The sequence below is a fragment of the Cottoperca gobio genome, chromosome 2, assembly GCF_900634415.1.
Source record: "Cottoperca gobio chromosome 2, fCotGob3.1, whole genome shotgun sequence".
Lineage (NCBI taxonomy): Eukaryota > Metazoa > Chordata > Actinopteri > Perciformes > Bovichtidae > Cottoperca > Cottoperca gobio.
Genome location: NC_041356.1, coordinates 8,273,970 through 8,296,372, shown reverse-complemented (window position 1 = coordinate 8,296,372; position 22,403 = coordinate 8,273,970). Strand labels below are relative to the sequence as shown.

General features: G+C 42.4%; 2 protein-coding genes across 4 annotated transcripts in view; one reads left to right on the top strand and one right to left on the bottom strand.

The window, feature by feature from the left end:
- LOC115020102 (male-specific lethal 3 homolog) overlaps positions 1-22,403 on the top strand; it is a 411,372-nt gene that overhangs the window by 291,777 nt on the left and 97,192 nt on the right. The window lies entirely within an intron of this gene.
- The window catches only part of LOC115020080 (E3 ubiquitin-protein ligase Midline-1-like), a 46,409-nt gene that overhangs the window by 13,443 nt on the left and 10,563 nt on the right, over positions 1-22,403 (bottom strand). The window contains exons 1-3 of one of the 3 annotated variants that reach the window (XM_029449964.1): positions 19,116-19,357; positions 7,488-8,281; positions 279-374 (exon numbers count right to left, since the gene is read on the bottom strand). In XM_029449964.1, coding sequence (XP_029305824.1) covers positions 279-374; positions 7,488-8,213 — 822 coding nt within the window. In that variant the 5' untranslated portion in view covers positions 8,214-8,281; positions 19,116-19,357. Of the gene's footprint in view, positions 1-278; positions 375-7,487; positions 8,282-8,664; positions 8,772-19,115; positions 19,358-22,403 lie in introns of those variants that run through there. The other 2 variants (XM_029449979.1, XM_029449971.1) reach the window with 2 other exon arrangements.

Sequence of the window (22,403 nt, the reverse complement as noted above, 5' to 3'; positions counted from 1 at the left end):
TCATTTTTAAATTGTATAATTATTTCTTATGGCCTTTTTTATAATGTTCTAGTTTAGATGCTAACCGTAGCTACATGCTAAGCTAAAGGATGCTGCTCTCAGTCTTGAGTCATCGGAGATGTTTCAGTCTCATAATCACTGCAGAATAGCAAACTAATGTTATTTGTAAATAAATGAAAATATAAAATGAGATTTTGTATAAGAACAGGGCTAAAAATAAAAATGTAACATTTAGACCAGTCAGAGACGGTGACCTCAGAGGGACCACTGGGACTCACCTCTACATGTTGGCAAGTCTGGATCAGTTTCCCCATAAGAGACTCCAGTTCATTGTTCCTCTTGATCAAATTGCTGAGGTTGGAGTCCAGGGCTTGCTGTAACAAACACAAAACAACACAGAGAGTGAGAAACAAAAATAAATAGTTGGGACATAAATGCGAAGACACAGACGTGGAGGGCAAAGCCGTAAATCAAAGGAGGATAGAAAAAAGAATTGTTTTTCTCCTTTAGGTTTCTCTGCTTACAAAGGCCAAAGAAGTTGTAATACAACCTCTGGCGCTGCATCACATAACAAAGTTTAAAAGCAACTGGAAAACAACTCCATTCTACAAAACGCAAGACAAATCAAAAGATGTTTGATCCCTCAGCAGCAAAGAGAAGTAATATTTTCCCTCAACTCTTCTTCTTCACAAGCATCCCCAAGAGTTGCACAGTTGTCTTGTTTTTTTCTGAAGAGGTGCGTTTAATGTCCACGTACCTCTGAGCGCGGCTGATAGCCCTCATCCCTGTACTGCCTCCTCATCCTGCCCGTCCAAGCCTCCGACAGAGGAGCCTACTCTAGGAGAGGATGTGACTGGGACAGCCACTCCACTGAGCACCAAGCCAAGCGCAAACCCGGCCAAGCAGCAAATTAGGCATCAAAAGCTTTCCCTATGAGAGCACGAAGCAGTGCTCTCGGCTAACGAACCGGCAAACAGGTGACAGCGCGTCAGCTCTGTCCCCTTAACGCTCCTCCCTTCTTCTTTATCTTCCCTCCCCCTTTTTTTTTTTTTCTTTTTCTTTTTCCTCCTTTGCTGCTTTTCATCCATCCGGGCACAAGCTGTCTACTTTGCTTCCCAGACCATCACATTATTGCCAAACCGAGCGTGCTTAAGCCGCTCCGATGCCCCGTCTCCACTGTCCTGTTCAAAACTGTTTTCCCAAAGAATTTCAACTCCGACTCGCAGAATGCTGAGATTTCCTGCATGTCTCGAAAATGTGTTAACGGGCATTGGAGCAGCAAGGCCGGACTGTCAAATGCCATAGATGGCTTTCGTGGGGAAAGCACAGGTCTTTCGAATGCATCTTGCATTTGGGTAAATCCTTTGCTTTCTTAATTTAAAGTGAAGAGATGTGCAGTCTTAACGGAAGCCAACTCGCTCAATATGCTACATTCCATTTCAGTTAACCTTTAACCACATCTTTGCAGCCAGGTTCAGACGTTATGTGGAGGATTAAAAAGCAGTTATCTCCAGAGGGAATATTGAATAAACAACAACATCAGTAAACACAGATAAAGGCGGTGGGGTTTGTGTGTGTGTGTGTGTGTGTGTGTGTGCTGTTGTGGCACGAGGGGCTTAATGGGTGGCCTTAATACAGTGATGACACACAAAATCAAAAGCAGCAATAAAAAATCTCCACATGCACACACACACACACACACACACACACACACACACACACACACACAATCGTCAGTACATGAAATGCACTGTGACATGTGCACATGGCAATAACGTACAACATCTCAAGGATTTAAAAGATACTACCTGCTGTCAGTCTCCATGCCTCAAGTTACTCTTGTGAGTGTTCATCAGGATTGGACTAGAAGGGGTTAACCCACATCTACAGTGTCTATGTTGCCGACTAGTATTAATCTTTTGGCGCTGAGCTGCCCGCCTGCCCGCCCGTCACCAGCCAATCATCCTGCTTGTTTATTCTGAGAAAAGCTCTCCATCTCTGTCCTCCTGAAAAATGTGCTGTCAGTTGGAGGCAGATTTGTACCTTGTACCGTGTTGATTTGATGAGCTTTCAGATACACAGTAAGCCAATGGATTCGGATTAATTAAGTGTTAAGCTGCACGGATGCAACATCATTTCTCACACTAAAACCAGTGGTGCCAAATACATGTACTCAAGAGCAGTACTTAAAGGAGCAGTGTGTATGATTTAGGGGATCTATATGTAGAGTGTATAATAACCTGAAACTAAGATTAGTTGTGTATTCGTTTTCTTAGAATGAGCCTAGATTACTTGCAGATTTTATAAAATACTCTGCTTTTTTTCTTCTTTTTTAATGTCATAAAAAATGATTGGCATTATTGGGAAAAGTATTCAAATCCATTACTTAAAAAGCAACTTAACAGCAGCTAAAACGTTAGTTTTTTGTGACCTCCAGTGGCCACTGGAGTGGTTGCTGCAGTGATGTACAAGTGTACTCCAGGGTGTGTAAGTACACTGTGACATAACTCTAGAATGTGGTTACCTTTTTTAATGAAACGTGCACATGAAAATACTCGTAAAAAGAATAACCTGGCAGGTCTCTAATGCTCAGTGATGTTCTTGGCAGCAGCCGATATTCTCCTGTGACTCAACTGTGGCTGACGAGACGAGAAGTGAAAACGCTCGTAATGTAAATATACGTCTAAAAATAAGAGTTGTGCGGTCAACTCACAGAGGTAGAACTAGCTCTGTGTGTGTGTGTGTGTGTGTGTGTGTGTGTGTGTGTGTGTGTGTGTGTGTGTGTGTGTGTGTGTGTGTGTGAGATCAGAGAAGCCTGAGTCACTCAGATGAAGACAATGAGACAGAGGGAACAAAGATGGACAGTTAAACATTAAGACAAAAACTTTAAAGGGGGCAGATGAAACTTTACTGTCGTCCAACCATCTTTACACACATCACATACGGGCTTTGTCATTAGACTAAAAGATATTTGGCCCACAAGTTATAAGCCTGTTGCACCTCTGACCACATCCAGCACTCGTGTGTGTGTGTGTGTGTGTGTGTGTGTGTGTGTGTGTGTGTGTGTGTGTGTGTGATGTCACAGTGTACCGACACACCCTAACGTACACTTCCACATCACCCAGTAAGGTGAGAAGTTGCAACACTGGAAAAGTTTTTCCGCTGCTCTTTAAAGATTTACTTTAAAGGCACGGTTGAAATGTAAAGGTGAAAGTTGTCAACACAATAGCATGGACTATATTAAGGAAGTGGGTAAGGGAATGTGTGTGTTCGCGATATGACAGATGAATGAAGACGGCTGGAGGACATTAAGGTTAATATCGTGCTTATCGGCAAAGCTGTGAATCACGTCGTGTGTCCGTTCATGTTTTATTCTGCATGTTGCCGCTTGATAACCCAAAGTATGTTGTTTCAACACTGAAGGGCAGATGAAATTGATTACTACATAAACACAACAAACTTATGATTTGAAACTAAAGCTGACAACGCGCACCCACACACACACACACGGCAGAGTCCATCTTTTTTCCTCAAGGTTCTTTCTCCTCAGACCCAGAGCCAGGGACTTTAAAAGCTATTTCCAGGCGCCTTCTTTGTCAATTTCCTGTGACGGGGGTAATTTTATCTCTGAGAAAGGATGGGTGTTCCCACAATAACCTCCACGGTTCTTATCAGACACTCCACCACTGCCACTGAAAGAGGGAACTATTCCAATCATCTGATATATATATTTTTTCTCCCTCCTTGTGTCGAGTGGGGATATCTCAAATTCCAGCAGATCAGTGCAAAAAGTGATATGCATGAAATGGTCCAGGAAATATGATCAAAACAGTTTCTACTTGTCAGACTCCAAAATGAGAGAAAAGCACCACATACGAGTTAAAAGAGGGGGGAAGAGGGGGCCGCCTGTAACATCTTAAGCAGTTCAAGTTCGAACCGTTTGGATTACCTAACAAACAGGCGGCCGTGCCTGTTCTCCGCCTCCTCTTTTAATAAGTTCCCCTAAAGTATTCTGTCCTTATGAATTAAAAATCAAATGTGTTGTTCAGCATTAATATTGCAGGGTGTCGGGTTGTTTTCCGTGGTAATTAGTTTAGATCGAGACGTCACTTTTATTTCCCTCCCCGTGTCTGTCGCTTGTTCAAACGGCCAACCATTTACCGCAAAAAACTTTGAAAGGCTTCAACGTCATTGCGCATGGAAAGAAATTTGAACATAAACGTGTTTAAAAGATAATGTTAAGATGACTTGGGTTATATAATCATAATTGAAGATGAGATTACTGTTTCTGTCAAGACGTGTTTGCATGTTATTGTGTGCGATGAAATGAAAAAATCCCCCTAGCCTTAATGAAAAGAATTAAGGTTAAATGAACTGACATGTACAGAACTTAGCTTTCTACTTTGAAACTGAGTTTACCCCGAGGCTGAAATATATTTTATTGACGATGCAGCAAAACAAGTCAGTGATTTTAATAGATTTTTTATATTTAATGTTTAATGTTCTTTTCCCACTTAAATGCTGAGCCTGGATTCTTAAACTCTGGGCTAACAGGCTTTAAACCCGTGGTGTGTACCAAACGCACGTCATGTGCCAGCTGGCTGTCGTGAGGCTTTTAGGGGCCTAACAGGTGGTCAAACCCCCCCTCAAGCTACTGCTACAAAAAGCACATTTGTTTTCCGTGTGAAAAAGGAGTTGCTGCCCGTGTCTGTCAGACTATTGTAACGGTAGAAGGCAGATAGGGGGGTCTCTGGTGTATCTGTGTGCAGACACGCATGCCTGGGTGTGCATGTGTTTGTGTGCGAGACAGACAGAGGGCATGCTTCATGAGTTAATGAAGCAGTCATATGTGTTTTTGTTTCTCCATCTGCGCTCGCTGTCCTCATTATGACTCCACATATAATCCTCAAAATAAATAAATCATAAATAAAGTAATTTCACCTGTACAACAAGACCTACAAACTAAATGTCAAAATAGTCTGTGTATTTAAATAATAATAATAATAATAATAATAGCCTCCTTTTTATCTTGAAATCAATATAATAAATCAATCTAAAATCCTATGTATTCAAAGATTGTGATTTAAAAGTAGCTGAATCACAACATCTGCTACTCTGCTAAGCTACGTAGCTTTAGCAAGAGCTGGGTGTTCTTCACTATTGTGGTTGCAAACTGCAATCTCATTCAGTTATGACATAACTAACTTAAGTTTGTCAAAATGCATACTTTTCAATTATGTATGACAGCTAAATTAATAAGTAAATGTAGTTTCAGCTGTGGCTATCTCACCAGCTAGCTTTAGTTTGATACAGCTCTACATACAGTCTTTCTTTAGCTCACTAGTAAGTGCATCTCATTTCTAACCGCTTTAGATATTGAAGGATAATAAACTGTTATTTTTCACATTCTCCCAAAGCGGTTCACCCAAACTGTTTTATTTCAAAGTGGCTCAAACTGTGAAGGAGCCACTAAACAGGAATGAGTGGGTCCTCGGGCTATTCATTTAAATTAGCACGTATAGCGTGAATCACAAGTGGACCTGCTCATGCAGCCTTTAATAATGAGATTAATTCTACTGAAAGTATTTCTTTGGTGGGAGGGAATCAATATGTACTGCACGTTATAGTACACAGCGAGGATTCCCAGTATGTCACATAATGCATCTAAGAGGTGTTATGGTTGTGTGCAACCTGTGAGCATGTCGGCGAGGAGAAATCTGCTATTGCTTTGCTTTGTGTGTTACAGCAGATAATAAGAGGCTGGGTGCGCTGACCTGTGCTATGTTACGTTGTCTTTCTGGATGAACGGAGGGAACATGATAATTAGAAGACGCACTGACCTGTAGCTTACCTGCTAATTATTTCTCCTCTGCGTACGTTTGCTGATACACGCGAGATGAAAAGGTACAGACACTTGTCATCTGTGATGACAGGACATAAAGCCCGTCGTTGGAAGCAGAAAGGGCGGCTACCAGCAGCGGGCCTGTAATAACCACGATGTGTGGGATGTTGCTTTGCTTTTTCTTGAGAAAGAAATGTGCAGACGCTGAAAATAGATGCTTTTAAGCATTGCTTTTAGTTATTGTTTGGTGTTTTATTACTCCTTCATATTACTACTTGGAGACAATGAAACTATCTTATTACAAAGCTGCTATTTTCATATGGAGCCCTCATGTTTCAGTAATAAGTACATGTTCTTCTGTGGATATCACCCAGACGTATTACAAACAACCTCACACTTTTGAACATGTGTTTCAAACCTCTGGTAAAAGGAAAAACCTGTTTGTCATAAAAGTCACACCGCAGAATTTAATTTAAGCACGCTTAGCAGGGCTGAACAAACATGTTTCCGAGTGAGTGTGCAGGAGAGTAGCCTGCTGCTGAAAATGTTCCCCGGGTGGATGACCCTTTGGGAAAGTTCGATGCATTTTGCATTGTTCTGGGAGAAAATCTGTAATGTGTGGGATAATCAGAACGGTCCAAAATGTTTACGTTTGAGTTAATCAGCGCAGTGTCTGAACCTGAGGAAAAGGTCTCACTTTGCGTTCACCTAAATGGTCACGTTTGACCCTAATCGACTGCATCTGCTGTAATGTATGGGTTACAGAACTGGCATCAAAAGACACGAGTGTACATATTAGCCTGTGCTAAAGCTAACGTAGATTTTGCATCGTTTTAATAAGAGATTACTTTTAACGGCATTTGCGTTTGAGAAATGACTGAAACGTTTAATTATCGCAATTGTTGCCAATTCATTTTCTGTCAAATGGCACTTTGTAACTTTGCAAACTTCACCAATTGTCAGTTCACTGCGGTGACAATTCCCCAAAGTCCTTAAACTTTATGTAAGGCCTCTTACTCTTCAAGGGCACACTATTAGATTATTAGAGGAACAGCATCCGGTGGACATTTCCTTCTGCATGAGGTCTGATGTAGCGCACATCTCTATGCACGTACACACACACAGACATACTGACTCTATGGCCATTACCAGCAAACTCTAATAACCATGCTCAATTAAGCACACCTCCACCCTGCAGGCAATTGGCGCTCGTTAACCTGCAACCTCATTGAAGACACCATGCCTCGTCACTAATGACACTCCACATATTCCCTGTGTGTGCATACCTCCGAATACCCTCCTGCACACTGGCGGGGTGTAGTGATTATGCTAATTACTTAATTATTCAGCAGAGATAATAAGTCAGTATGAGATGATAAAATCTCACTTGATAATCGAGTAAGATAGCTGGGTGAGGATAATAGGAAATTTCATACTGCAGAGCCGCATAAAATTAAAGCTTAAAACACATTTCTTGTGTGAATGGAATAGAAGGTATTTAACTTTGATGTATCTGCCATTAAAGGCTGCAGGTTAATTAGAGTTCAGGTTTTGGAAAATTCTTAAAAAAGCTATATTATTCACGTCGAAGAGAATGTAAAGGAAATTGCAACAAAAGAAACGTTAATCAACTTGCTGTGCTCACCTTGAGTTTTTCATAACGGTCGCTCAGTGCTGCCACCTGGTGATCTCTGTGCCGTCCGACCAGCTTGCACAGCGAGCAGATCAGCTGATCGTCAGTGACACAGTACATGTTCACCTTCTCCTCGTCGTGCTCCAGGCACTGGAGCCCTCGGAGGTGTGAGTCTGGCATGGGCTCGATGAGCCGGTGGCCGGTGAACGGCTTCTTGTTTGGGTGCGTCGCTCGGAGGCACTCCTCGCAGTATGACACCTCGCACGTCACGCACGTTTTCACGGCATCCTGTGGCGGGTCCTGCTCACAGAACTGGCACTGGACTGGCTCAGGAGGCGTGCCAGGGCTGGACATGGCGGCACTGACTGGGACCAGGGCCAACCGGTTGCTCCCTTCCTCGCTGGGAGAGTTGGGCCCGCTGTGGGGCGCAGGCAACGCCAGTGGTAACGGGATCCCAGCTGAAGATGAGGCCCGCTGAACTCTATCAATAATGTTCTGCAGTGTCACGTTTCTCTTAAGTCCTTCTAGTCCACGCTCAGGACTCAGGGAAATGACATATCTACAAGTGGGGCACTGGAAGGCGCCGATGCTCAGAACAGATTCGTTGGTGGCACAGTGAGAGATGAGGATGCGATGGGCACAGCCGAAGCACAGGCTGTGAGCGCAGGGGAGCAGCAGCGGGTCTTCAAAGAGCTCCAGGCAGATTGGGCAAGTCAGCTCTGACTCCAGAGTGTCCATCCTGCTCAGTGGAGGCCAGGCGGGACCAGGCGCAGTGTCAGCGAAATCCAGAAGAGCCGCTCAGCTGTCTGCAGGCCACAGACAGAGAGATAGATGGTGGAAGGCAGAAAGAGTGGAAAAGGGAAAAAGAAAGCACAGGGATTAGTGATTAAATGGTGTGAAACGGCTTACTTCTCACTGCTTTATTTGGAGGACTTATATCTCAATGGGGCAGACCACTGAGTGGACTTAAAGAATGGCAGAGGGTTAACTGCTGGGTGGTCTAAGTCTGTGTGACATCCGAAAATGATGGACAATTGAAGACCAGACTTATCAAAAAATAAGTTGCGTATGTTTTAGATGAACAACAATGGTGCAATAATGACGACCAATGGTGGCCTAAACCCTTTTTCCTGTGGAACACCCAAACACTCTGAAAATACAAACACCATCATCATTCACCTACATTTACCTCCGCCTTCTGTTTCAGCCACATGCTATAGACATGCTGCGTGGTATCCCATTTGTGCCGATATCAGCATTGTTATTGTTGCTGACTCGGCAGTTGCAACGCTGTAGTTTGGACTAAGATGGGGTTAACGGGATTGCTGACTCTGTGCACCATCAAGCCAATGAAGTCACTTTGCCCTACTCTCGGTAATGGATATGAAATAGTTGCAGTGATATTGGGACAAATGGCTTGAGGGCATAAAGTATTTAGTTTTATAGTTTGTCCCCCATGTTGCCAATTGGCAATTATCGCTTGGTCATGTATTCCCTGCAGTAAAGGTGGACCTGCATGCCCTCTGAAAAACTTCTTGCTTTGATTAGAAGGGCGGTTAGAAAGTCAACTGTGCATGTCATTCATTCAAAACACAACCACCGGGGGAATAATTATGTTCATTTTAATGTTTAGTTTTGAACACTTAGCAGTGGTGTGGCAGTGGGGTGTAGTTTTGTTATTGGGTGCAGCAGTGGCAGCTGCAAGCACAGCTGTAGTCAACTGGTATTTAGTGCACATGTCCATATATTCCACCTCAGAGGAGCTCAATCTCCATTTCTGTATGACCCTGCGTGCCGAGAGTCACCTATGCTAAAGTGGTGGCTGCTGTTTATTTAGTTTGTGTGTCTGTGTGTCTGTAGATTGGAAGTCAGAGTGAAGTCCACACATTCAAAAATGACTTCAAGAAACACTTGTTATTATCTTGTAATGTAGTTATCAAAGCATTGGCGATGTTAGAAGTGTTAAAGGGAAGTTTAGATGTTTAGAAACATTACTTTTAGTGTGATAAGTTCAACAGTAAGCCGATAAATAAGAGTGGCTGGGGATCTTGATTGCTTCGTTTCCAATCACCCTCTGACTGGAAGTTTTAAAAAGTCTCTTCCTTCATGTTTGAACTTGGCCACAGGGCTGTTCATAATGTCAGTTACTGTGTGGCAGCAAATGGGAATTTCACAACTGCTCTCCCCCCCCCCCCCCAAAAAAAAAAAAGCTTTTCAAGATTAGATTAAATTCATACACACGCTTCAGGGAAATTGCATCATGTTATCACTGCAGAGGCAAAGAAAGCGATAGTTAGATAAGACTAGCACAGAAGGAATTATTATTGAAGATAACACAATTAGACTTGTTTGTGTGAATGTATGAAAAGACGAGCAGCAAACATAATGAAACTGTGTTTTTCTCAATTGGACATGCAAATGAATGCTATAAACAAAGTTCATTCCAGTAGAGAAACCTCCTGCTAATAATAATAATAATAATAATAATGACAATAACAAAAAGACACACTGCTTCCTGAATCAAATGCATGCATTTCTGAGGCAGGACAGGCATCCACTCTGGACGCAAAACGTTCAGTAGATGTCACTGTTTACTGAGCTTTAAGTCTTGTGTGCATCTGAGTGGACCGCCACACTCTTTATGCATTGGTGTCCTTCCATCCTCTGTGCTGCGATATCTGAGGCCAGATAACATTAATGTGCAGGGCAGATGAGCTGCAGGATCAGAAAACGGATTGAATAATCTTGGATTCATCGTAAAAAAAAAAAAAAACGGTTTGAGTCGAGCAACTTTGAAGTCTAAATAAAGAAAGGAAATGCTACATTTTGAAATGAAGCAGAGAGGATATAGAGCGAGGAGAGGACATAAATTGAGTGGGAGAGATGGAAGTGATTCAGCAATCACACGCTTCAAATGCAATGAAATGTGTTCGGAGGGACTGTAAACACAACGCATCCTCCGAGACACTCACATTTACACGTGTCCACACACACTCAAATCCCCTCAAACACACAGCATTAAGCACCAAAGAGGCTTCCTCAGGTGCTTCTGTTTCCACAGATATTTTGTCAGTCCAGTAGAACTTGGAGAGAACCGTGCTGTTAAAGAAACTTAGTATAGCGTTGTTTGCGTGCATGGTTACAAGCGTGCAGTGTTCTCTGCGTCATTATAGCGTACCTTAGCATGTTGCCACCATATGGTGACACCATTGGCCAGGACTGTGCCACTCGTAGAGAAACGGCCCTATGATGCTCACTCTGCAGGGAACCCTTAAGCAATGCGTGATTAATCATCGGGGACAAAGATGTCAGATGTCCTTAGTCATTTTGTACCCAGGCTGGAGCCAACAACACGAGGAGGTGCGACTGAAAAGATGATAAATGGTATTTAATGTCTTTTTAAAGCTGCATTTATCAGTGTTTTATGCAAAAAAGGGATGAAATGGATATATATAATGTTTCATATTTCATCAAAATCAATTAATGCACCTTATGTTTGATTTGAAATTCCAAACTTAAGGCGAGTAGTAGTTCTGTCGACAAAGAAGTTGATATTAGCATGTCTGCTCCAGCAATAAAATGCACCAGCAATGGTTCATTAAGTTGCCCTGCTGAGTACTGTTGAAATTGAGAAATAACCTAAAGTTAATGTTCTAACACCTGGATTTAATTACAACAGGTTTAATATGGCCAGAATCTTACCGAGCTAATTTCCCTTCTCACATTCTAACACCCTTCTTTAACTTGTAAAGTCCTGTTCCACAGTACTCTTATTGTATACCACCTTAACAGTGTTTCTACTTCTTTTTTTTATTTTAAACCCACGTCTGTAGCCTGATAATAAGGAAACAAATGTAACTCTTTATGAAAACCAGAGAAATCCCATGCAGTAATTGTAGGTGTATTCATTTTAGTTTTCTGCAGTCCATGCAGGAGGGGGAATCTTGTACGCGCTAAAGCACAAATAGAATAAACCCACCTCCATTCTGACGAAACGAAACGCACACGTAGACCTACATTTCACATACATACTCGTAGAAATCCAAAGTGGCAGGTGAGACAGGGTGAAATGCCTCGTAGCACACCATAGGTGACACTGTTGAACCACGCATTGATGTGTCAGAGCACAAAACGGAGAGGAGGAAAGAGAGGAGCATGGAACAGGATAAAAAAAAGAGTGGACAAGAGAACAGGGATGTGAGGAGACAATTCAGACTGGAGGAGGGAATCAAACTCAAGTTGTTTATTTTTCCCACCATGCCTCTTTGCAACATGACTTCTGTGTTCGCAGCATTGAAACGTCAGTACCAATAATCTTCAGTGGGGGGCAATACAAAGCTGAGTGAGCAGTGGAAGCATGCTCCAGTCCTGCTGTATCCCTCCTTCTTTCCCCCTGCAGCTGAGCAACATGTCTCACCCATTTCTACAATACATAGTCTGTATATTCTTAAGTAATATGCTAAGAAAAGTATATTATGTGAAGTGGTCATAATCATGTAAGAGAAGATACAAAGTGTCTGTATTTTGTACTATGGTAACATACTGAACATTTTCATTTTCTTTCATTACTTCCAAGGCCAATGAGCGTATCATCGCCTAACTTCATGAATCCCGTTCACAACCACTCCCGTGTAGTATTTCCCCCACTGTGTAGCAGCCGGGTCTTTAATTGATGTGGGTGAAGTTTTTGACTCCAGTAGCCCGAGCCAATAAGATGGCGTTACATTCGCCAACACATTTCTTAGTCCTCCTCCTATAAAATCCTTTTTTTCTTTTGTCCCAGTACGAGTGGAAAACACGAGATAAAGCAGCCAAACGGTGTCCTTACTGGTGAGGATGCTGAGTCTCTGCCTGCATGCAGCTTTAGCGTTAATCTTTTAACACAAGATCATATTTGTAGCCATCTAATGCATATTTAAGATGCCTTTTTTTTTTTTACAGGAGTCAAACTCAGCAGGAGTTCAATTATCTAAAGCCTGTTCTGTTAAATGTATACGTTGACTGACTGTTTTGTTCTCTTGTGAATAACTGCATGAACTAAAACCAATTTCCTGAAAGGAAAAAAAGAATATGGCACAGTATGATACTGCAATAAAATATACACATTTTACCGTTCAATGGGAAACTATACCAGGACAATCTAATCACTTAATCCACAAGAAACATTTTTGAATCCACTTTTACATTAAACCTTTTAACATGGCTGTAATCCAAGTTCCCTTTCTTCCAGTACACAGATGACAAAATCATTTCTGACGGATATGAAATGCTTTAAGTGTGCCTTAGACGATCTGTGCTGGAGATGCCCCTCCTTTTCAAAAAGAATCAGATTACTGTATCATCTTCTTTTCTATTCCTGGCTCTCTTTATTGCTCTGCTTCTCTCCTGTTACCGTGTAACCCAAGTCCAACATTTCTATTTTGAGGCACAAATGTCATTTTCCCTGACGCTTCCTTTCAAATGGTGTTTTTATTTTTGAAACAAAACTTTACTCATGGTCTCTGATCCATAAATGTCAGCGAATAACCTTTTGTATGGGAGCGTTTCCCAGCGGTAGAATGAAACCTCACTTCTGACAAACAAATGAGCACATCTCTAACTGTTTAAGCACTTTTTGTCTCTCTTCCTGTTTGTATTTGGGCAGAATACCCCATTAGTCTGCGCTCTACTCCTAAATATTTCATTGACTCCGGGTCAAAGGAGGTTGCGGCTCTCCCTTCCACTCGCAGTTTAAGCTGTTAAAACTTTCATAGGAGCTCTTTCTGTCCATTTTCTAAAAACTGATTGGACAAGAGCACGACGCAGACAAAAGCAGAGGCTGTGTTTTTGAAATGGCAAAGGAATGCGAGTGGTTCCTGCGGTTCTCCATAATACATGGAGCGGCTCATAATGCTCTTAGCAATTGTTAATAATTGTAGGTCTACTCGCTCTTTTTTTTTCCTTCTGAGTTTATAATATTTCGTCCTCTTTAAACTCTATTTCAGGTGGATTTTATTTCACTTTTTTCAGCTCAAATTAATATTTCAACCACATCGTTGCTGGACAAATTGAGCTGAAAAAGCTCTATTTCCAGATCACTAAATGATGTGACAAGAAACCCCTCGCATAATAATTTTAGCGAGCCGCCAAAAACTATTTAACCTGCCTAAAAAAAAAGATTTTGTTGGGTGGAGGGCGTCCATTTGGTGAGTTGATGTGAGCGGCTGTGGCAGTCCACGGAGCAGATTCTAGAAGTAGGTCATCCCCATTGACCTGGCTCACACAATCAGCATACACTGTGTGTGTGTGTGTGTGAGTGTGTGTGTGTCACTGTATGATTATGCTGTTCCAATTCTCTCTTAACTCACAGGAGGCTGAAAATAGCAAACGCGCAGCGAAATGTTGGTACCAAGCGAAAGAGGGCAAAGCATCTGAAGCTGAGCGTAAACACGGTAATATCTGACCGTCAGCTGCTATAACGCCACTTTGTCGGACCAAAATGTTCACAGTGGATCTAAAACGAGACTTTTAAAGAAAGAACTTTGGACATTTTAACACGACAGCTTATTGCAAAGATGTCAATATCTTGAATAACGGTTGCATAAACATCTTTTAGTGATTTTAGTGAAGTTTACGTCCGCTCTGTCGAAAATTTCTTAAAGATCCCTTAATCTCTCATGTGTTTTGTGATTCAGAAAAAAAGAAAAAAACATAATCTGCTTTTATAGCAGAGGCGGATAGCTCGCAACGAGAGCTTAACCTCGACCTCGCGTAGTCGTCGAGAACACGCCATGTTTTTAGGGTCATGCTTTCCGTGCCAACGTCGACGCACGTTTTCCTTGCAAAACATTTATTTCACGAGAAAAAGGATGGTCTTCCTGCGTACACTGTTTGGATGCAGCCATGCAGAAAGTGTGGAGGAAAGTAAAAATGTTATTACAGCGTTTCCTTCCTTAATATTTGTCTTGGGCACTGCTTGTAGGAAGTATAAATCATGCTGGAAGAAATTCATTTTATGTCAGCTTACTGGCTTGCAGGTCTAGGTGCTGAAAGTCCAATCAGGAGAGAGAGAAAAGTTTACTTTGGGGATGAGCCCAGAGCTAAAGTTAAAGAAGTCCAAACTACACTTTTAAGGTAGTGATAAAAAGCTTGGAGGTTTTAGATGTCAGAATCAAAGGAGAATTAGATTTCATAATCTCTCTCATCTCTCTTCACATCCCTCCTTTTCATCTTCCTCTCCTCTCCCCTGTACGGTAGCAAGTTCACAACACTAGCTGTTGACACACACTCACACACACACACACACACACACACACACACGCACACGTTATGTCTTTGTCTGATTCCAGACACCCTGCCATGTTGATCCCTAATCCGCTTCCTACCACACTAGCTGTGACCAATCACGGCCTTTCATGTTTTAGAAGCCGTCAGTCACACCTAACAGGATTGGCTGGTCGTAGTCCGGGATGCCGAGGCTATTAGTGATTAGGATGAGGGGTGACATTTGTGTGCGTCCGTCTGTCTTGTTGCTCGTGTGACCCAGATTGGGGATAGTGCCGCATGTGAAATTTAGATGTGATGTTTTTTTGTTTTGGGGGGGGGGGGGGGCAAGAGATTATACAACAGGGGACAAAAACAAGCCTGGTGTTGTCAAGGACATATTGGATCAGGGTGAAGGATCTTCATTCCCATGATGCAAACACACACGGTGATGAGAGAGTGCTTGTTGCAGCTTGAATAAAGCGCCACGGTGGTGGAACACAGCGACAGTTCGAGGTGTCAGTTATCGTGTCAGATGGGGAAAAGGCCGAGCACGACGCACTTCAGGATTTCACTTGTCTGCCTCGTATGTGATCTATCACTTTAAACAACGATCCAAACAGATACAGTGCCGCCTGTGATGAAGTATATTTCCTTTTTTAAGATTCTACTGATGTAGTTAATTGCCTCCCACTGTAATCACAATTATTCTATAACGCATTAATGTTGCCTCAAAATATGTGCTTAGGATCCCCTGCCGGAGATGAAAGTGATTAAACGGTGGTTATTCCCCAAAGTGCGAAATTATAATGGCAACTTCTTTAGATAATGAAATGTTTTCAGCATTAAAGCGGCCCCAGAGAGCTGGCGGCTGAGGTAAGCTAGTGAACGCATGTATGCACAGAGCAGGAGTTGGATAAATGGAAAGCATGCAGCTACAGTACAGTTTGCAGTTGCAAAGGGAGTCATGTGGCATATGAGGTATATCTTCTCATTTGAAGAACTATTAAATGCAAAAAAACATCCTTTTTATCAAGTTGTATTTGTTTGTACTTCTACAAAATGATTTTTTTCCCCCTGTGTTGGCAGAAAATAAGGATTTTAAGTCTCAATTATAAACAAAATCTGGATTTTTTTTTTTATAAGAGTGGTCAAGGAGTTCACTTAGAGTTCAATCTCCTCCCAAAAAAAGAAACAGTTGTGCGACCTCAGTTTAACCTGAGCATGCCTGCAATGACCCTGCTTCACAGAGCACCGTGTATGGTACGACAACACCCACCATATGGACGGCTTTGGAATATGCTTACAATTACACAGGCTTTTGAACCGCGCATTTCTTTTTTTTTTTTTGAGCAAGAACGATGACTTCTCCGAGTGAAGTGAGACTTGACATGATCTGTGTTTACATTCAATCCGAAGGCGAAGGAATGTCAAAAAAAAACAAGATGATATTGAATTCGAGAGGCCCCTCGAGTGGCAGATATTCCGAAATGATGTGATCTGACTTTTTAACATCTGCTGGTCTGCAGCAGATTAACCAAAAAACCCTCGATGCATATCAAATGGCCGTGACACATCTTCAAACTCACAATCTGGAGAGGGAAACCACCAACACGGAGCTGTGTCTTGACACCTGTAAAAGGTTGTTTGTCGGGCAGCAGCGCTCTCAAAGTATCTGTTGGTTATTTTTGCTTCTAAAGGAAAAAGTGTCATGTTTTTATCAAAGATTTCAAAGGAAGTGAGTTCTGCTTTGGTCACGTTTAAGGACAGGATTGGATGCTGCGCAGGTAGTTCTGCAAGTAGTTGCAACTTCTTAGCACTTATGCACTCAAGGAAGAAACAAAAACAACAATTACGTGGATTTTAAATTATACCAAAAAACTGTATTGGAGCCTTTATGTTTGAGCAATGCATGTAGTAAAGCAAAGTCTGCTGCTTTTCTGCCTTTTATCTCTAAAATTAGCATAAAAAGATCAAATATTGAAAGTTCAAATGTTAAGTTTTGGTCAATGCCACACTTTGAAATGTGCAAAGCTGTTCCAAAAGTTTGAGGAACAACTCATCGTGGACACAGGGCTGCACAAGCTGCCGAGTCTCAACCCAAGCAATTTCACTCATTGTCACAAGTTTCCATGGCAACATCTCACTCTCATCTTATTCGGTTGGTGATTAAAGAAAGCGCCGGGGTGAATAAAATGAACTGGAGTGGAAGTAGATGGGGGGGGGGGGGATGAGAGAGGAGAAAAAAGTATTCCAGTCTGTCTTTGTCCTTTTTTTTTTCTTTTTTTTTTGAAGGATGTTTAGATAGCAATTAGCAGTTTGCCCCTCAAGCATCTGAAGTGGGAGACTGCTGACGCTTTGAAGATCAAATTAGCCAATTATTGAGAGATGGGAGTCTCACCCCCCCATTTTAACATGTAAGCTACACGCTGGTGAGATAACAGGATATTTAGGGGGCAGCGTAGGAGGCTCATGCTATCAGCAACCAACAACAAGGTTTTTTTTTTTTTGTTCCTGGTGATTAAAGCAACAACACTCCAGAGTGCACATTTCCCTCCTACCAAGTCTAAACAAACAGATGTGCCCCCACGCAGGAAAAACAAATGACAATACCGCCATGGCTATATCTGTCCACACGGTTCCCACAGTCAATCTTCAGGTTTAAAATAACAGAAGGATTCGAGAGCTAAGATGCTTTTCTCAAGCCCGCCCAGGCTGACAATGCCACTAAAAAAGTGTCGGGGGGGGCGGGGAAACAGGAAAAGAAACAATACTATTGTTGCTATATCGGTCGGCATCGTGACGACTGCGAACCAAACATCAAAGTCTTTTTTACTTCCTAGTCTCTATTTGTCAAAGCAAATGTGGAATATGGCAAACTTCCAACTTATATGGATTGAAAGTTAAACTAATTATGACAAATTAAACTCTGTTTTAGAATAAACACAGTTGCTGTAGGGCAAATTTGATTATTTTTGCCAAAAGAAATATGAATTTTCAAACCTTTAGTACAAAAATGGTGCAATATTTGGACTAGAATCTAAGGGAGTTGCCACGAAAGTCGCACATGCTTCTATTTAGTGCATTTGCTCCGGTCGACAATCATCCTTCCTTAAACTCTTCCCATAAACTGCACTTAGAGTACAGTGGCCTCGCTTCCTTGAGTCTCCCATTGTCTCGCAGATCAAACGCTGAATCCTTGATCCCTGTGACCCGTAGCAGGTGAACAAGGATCAGTAGTAGCACTGAGCCTGTGTCAGCCAGCTGTCACACACACGCTTCGCCGCCCACGCGATGCATGTACACTCATACACACACACACACACACACACACGTGTGCACAGATACTGTATGTATACCAAGCACGCCTCAGCACACAGGAGATGCTGTGAAATTGAATAATCTGACATCCCGGAAGCTCATTTAAACTCGGAGTTGTACATGAGGAATAACTTGCACAGTGTATAGCATGCACTCATGTGGATGTATAATCGTCACGCTGTGGTACCTTCAAATACCCTCACAAAAAATTAGAAAAAAGTGCCGTCCAGCTCTTCCTGGTAAATTAACACTGTCAGACTTCCTGCCTCTTAAGTGCATAAAAGACCATTCGAGACCTTTTAATGCCATTCATATTCATACACACACACACACAGATGCACACTCACACACAGCACTTTCAAGTGCACACACATTTTAAGCATCCCTCAAGGCACTGTCTCCTGTCTTTATGTATCTTGGGCTTCAAGCAAGCACCAAAACACAGTGGCTCTTTGAAATTAGGTCACACAAAACAGACTCTCACACAGGACCTAACCCCCCCCCCCACACACACACACACACACACACACAGCCACTCACGCACAGAGAATCTAATGTGTTATTCGGGTCAATATTCAAACATACCACAGTCGATACCTGTGAAACCACAGTTCCAAATTTCACAAAAACACAACCGTCGTTATCGTACATTTAGAGGGTGAAACATGGAGGATAACGCACAAAATTAAAGTTTTCGTGAAGCTGAAGTTGCTCAGAACTCAAAGAGTCGTAATCATATCAGAAAAACGTACTCCTTGTTATAAAAATAAATTGTGTTACTTCAGAAGTTTCTCCTCGAACATGCTACAGATGGCTCCAGAGCACTCATTGGCTGAGTCCCGAAGCCACTGCTCTATCATTATCATTCCAGTAATGCTGGCACTCAACGCTTCTTCTCCTCATTTCTACTGAGAATACAATCTGAGCTGAGATGGAGGGTAAAAGCATGCAGGAATCCCCCAGGGACTCAGAGACTCAAGTAAACTAAGAGGAACACAAACTCCCTCAGAGACAGGCCCCTTAGACAGTCTGCATAAGAAAACAAAACGTGCTCTCCACTCCTCCTCCTCCTCTTACCTTCCACATGATTACAATCCCATCATCCACAAACAAAGTGAAAAATAGAGGAAGAGAGAGAAAGTTGGGGAGAGAACTGAGGCTATCTTTGGCTCTCTCTCTTCTCTGTGGGACGCAGTAGCAGCAGTAGCAGAAGCAGCGGCGAGCGGCGAACTTGGGAGTCAGTGAGGATGTGGATATGTCTCCGTGGCTGTGTCATCACCTCTCATGACATGTTTCCTCCCCTGCCTGTGTAAGCCTTTCCATCCTGACCCGGCAGAAAGAGAGAGAGAGAGAGAGAGAGAGAGCAGGGACAAACTAGTGCACCGCCCCCCTCTATCTCCCCTCCTCCTCCTCCTCCTCCTCCTCTCTGTCCATCCCTCCCTCTCTGTGTCCCTGCATTCAAACCTGCCAGTAGGCTGCCCTGCCTCTAAGTAGGCCAATCACTGAACCACCGGGGGTGGAGTCTGGGCCGGCCGTGTGCAAGTGTGAGTTTGCAGCCATACGTGAGTAAGTGTGTGTGCATGTCTACTTGTCCTCGCTTAAATGCCAGCTTGCATGCAAACTCGTATGTGGACATGTGTGCGTACGAATGCGGGCCAGGTTACATCATCATTTGGTGCTTTGAGCAGAAGGACCTTTGATCTTCACCCCCTTTTACCGCATATTAAATGTTATGCCCAGCACAAATAAAGTACAGCCAGTCCCCAAGTCCTGAAAGTATTTGCTCAGTCTCCCATTCACTTTAATTGAAGACCAAATGACAGATTCCAGCACGTCTTTCCCGTTTTAGTTCAATCTCCTTTTTCTTGAACTTTTACCCGCATTTGCACAGCATCGCTCTCTCACGCTGTTTGCAGTTTGAAATCTCTCCGATCAGTATTCATTACCCACATTGGAGTCATGACATCCATTTTCAGTGTGGGACAATTTTGTTGAACAGAAGGCTCGTGTCGCATCTTTAAAAAGGCAGAACATTGGTGGGGTTGAAAGTCTGCACGACTAACGGCTCACATGGTTGATTTAGAATAATGCGCTAAACTCGATTTTACTGTATATTACACTGCCTCCACATTTGCATCCATGACACGTCATCAGCAGCAATTCAGCCTCTGTATTATTTAATGTCTCTCTGCTGTCTTTCTCTCTACCTTTTTTAAAACTTCAGCTGTTCTGGCCGTTACTCATAAAAACAACCCCCCTTTTTTTTTTTATTGCGGCCCACGAGGAAAGCAACTTAAATTAATCTCTAGTCAGTCGTTCACCCTCCCACACAAAGCACGCTGCCCTGCCAAACCGAGTGCAATGTTTGATCAGAAATCTTGAGCAGTCATCAGCTGTCTCGCGGTAAACGACACCTCCCGGTCATGTCTGCTGCACTGTGGATGGTGTTCTTTGTCCTGCCAATTGTGCATAACAGAAAGCAGCACAAAGCCAAACAACTAAAAGAATTGTCTGTGTGATGTGAAAACTTTGAAAGCCGGCTGCTCATCGGTTGCTAGATCCCAAATAATCCCTAAAGTGTTGCCCTTGGGGAGTGAGTGCTGTGTAGAACATTGCAAAGGTTTAATTCCATCCTGCGTCCTGGACTGCAGGATCCCAGAGACAGAAATGGCCTTTTGGAGAGTTTTGACAGAGAATTTGACTTATTCCAATGATCAATGGAGGTACATTATGTTCTAACAATAGGATGGTTAGTGCTCTGTGTGTGGTATTGTGTGTGTGTGTGTGCCTACAATATGTCCATGTAAAGTATTTGGATGTGTGTGCCGTGGTGGGGATTGTGGCCGTGTGTTTCTGGCAGTTGGACCGCGATCAGTCGAGGTGAGGCTGCCGCTAAAGAATGCTCTTCTGGAAAAGGACAAGGAAAGAGTTTCCATCTCGGGTCAGTTCTCGGCAACAGCAAGACCGCTAACTTTCTGAACACTCTATCAGTTCTCCAAGACATGATCCCCCCCCCCCCACCACAGCAAAAAGGAAAATATAGGCACACACATAGTTATGATATTAATGTCATTTTTCTTTTCTTTTTATATAAGGATATTATGTTAGACGTCTAAAAGGCTGAATTTATAACCTGAATTTTTCGAGTTGGTAATTTGATATTTTGGGTTTATGCAGGAGCTTGATTTTACAATGTTCCTTTTTTTTTTTTTTTACTTTAGTGTAAGTTGGCAGGTATACTAAATAAATAGTTCATACATACCTTTTTTTTTTATTATTTTTTTTTTTTAGTAAAAAAAAACCAAGGACAGACCTTTGCAAAAAATAAATATTTTTCTATCTCAATGTGACTTCCTGATAAAAATAAATAAATAAAATTAAGTTTTACCTGCAGGGTGACAGTTATGGAGGCTGACATTATTTCATTTATGCCACAATGCAGATGAGATGCCGCACAGGTCTTCGGTTATTTTTCCTCAAGGTTGGAGTTTATCCAACAGCACTCTTCAGAATTAAAGCCCACAGATGCCTCTTGATTCATTCAAGTCTCTCATCATCCTTCGCAACTGAAGCTTTGCCAAGCGCCCTCTACGTCAATACCGCAAAGTCAAGTTTTTCACCTTGAACTATATGTTCCTGTCTGGCCCCGGGTGATATTTCGGTTGTGCTCCAGATGACATTGTGCAAGTAGAGATAGAGGGTACTGAGTTCACAATCCTCATTTGTCAGGCAACAATGGGGCAAGTTTATTTTTTAAGGATTTTTGAGCTAAAGGAAAACTCAATACCAGGAAGATGTTGTTGCAGTTATTTTTGCATACTTTGTCATGATTTTCACTTGTAATGGAACCAAAAGAATGAAAGAGGTTGTAACATAAAAGCTTTAGAGAGCAAAACCTCTTTAAACCTTTTATTGTTTGCTTAACTTTAGTTGCTGCATTTCTTTGTGCCATGTAGGGGAAAAAAAACCTCCTTTTCAACCTTCCAATGACCACTCTCTGAATTTAGGAAAGCTGGCCTCCGCTGACTTTCGAGAAGTCTTATTTTTAACAACCAGGAATGAGCGGAATGCAGTGGAGTCCATCTCGCCTCTCAGGGTGAGACCATTACAGGGATAAAGCACGACAGGGTTACGACCAAGACCTTTGCAGAGGTCACCGACGCTGTGGGAAGTCTGGGATTTGAAGGATTTACGTCACACATATGTGCAGATACACGTGACCACAACACTCATCTTTTGAAATGGGTTTTAGTTCATCTCCCTCTGGTAAAATACATGCTATAAGACACATACTGTAGGATATCCATGCAGGTCCTCATCACTTGATTTGAACAACCACATAATTTACACATATGATCTGCATAT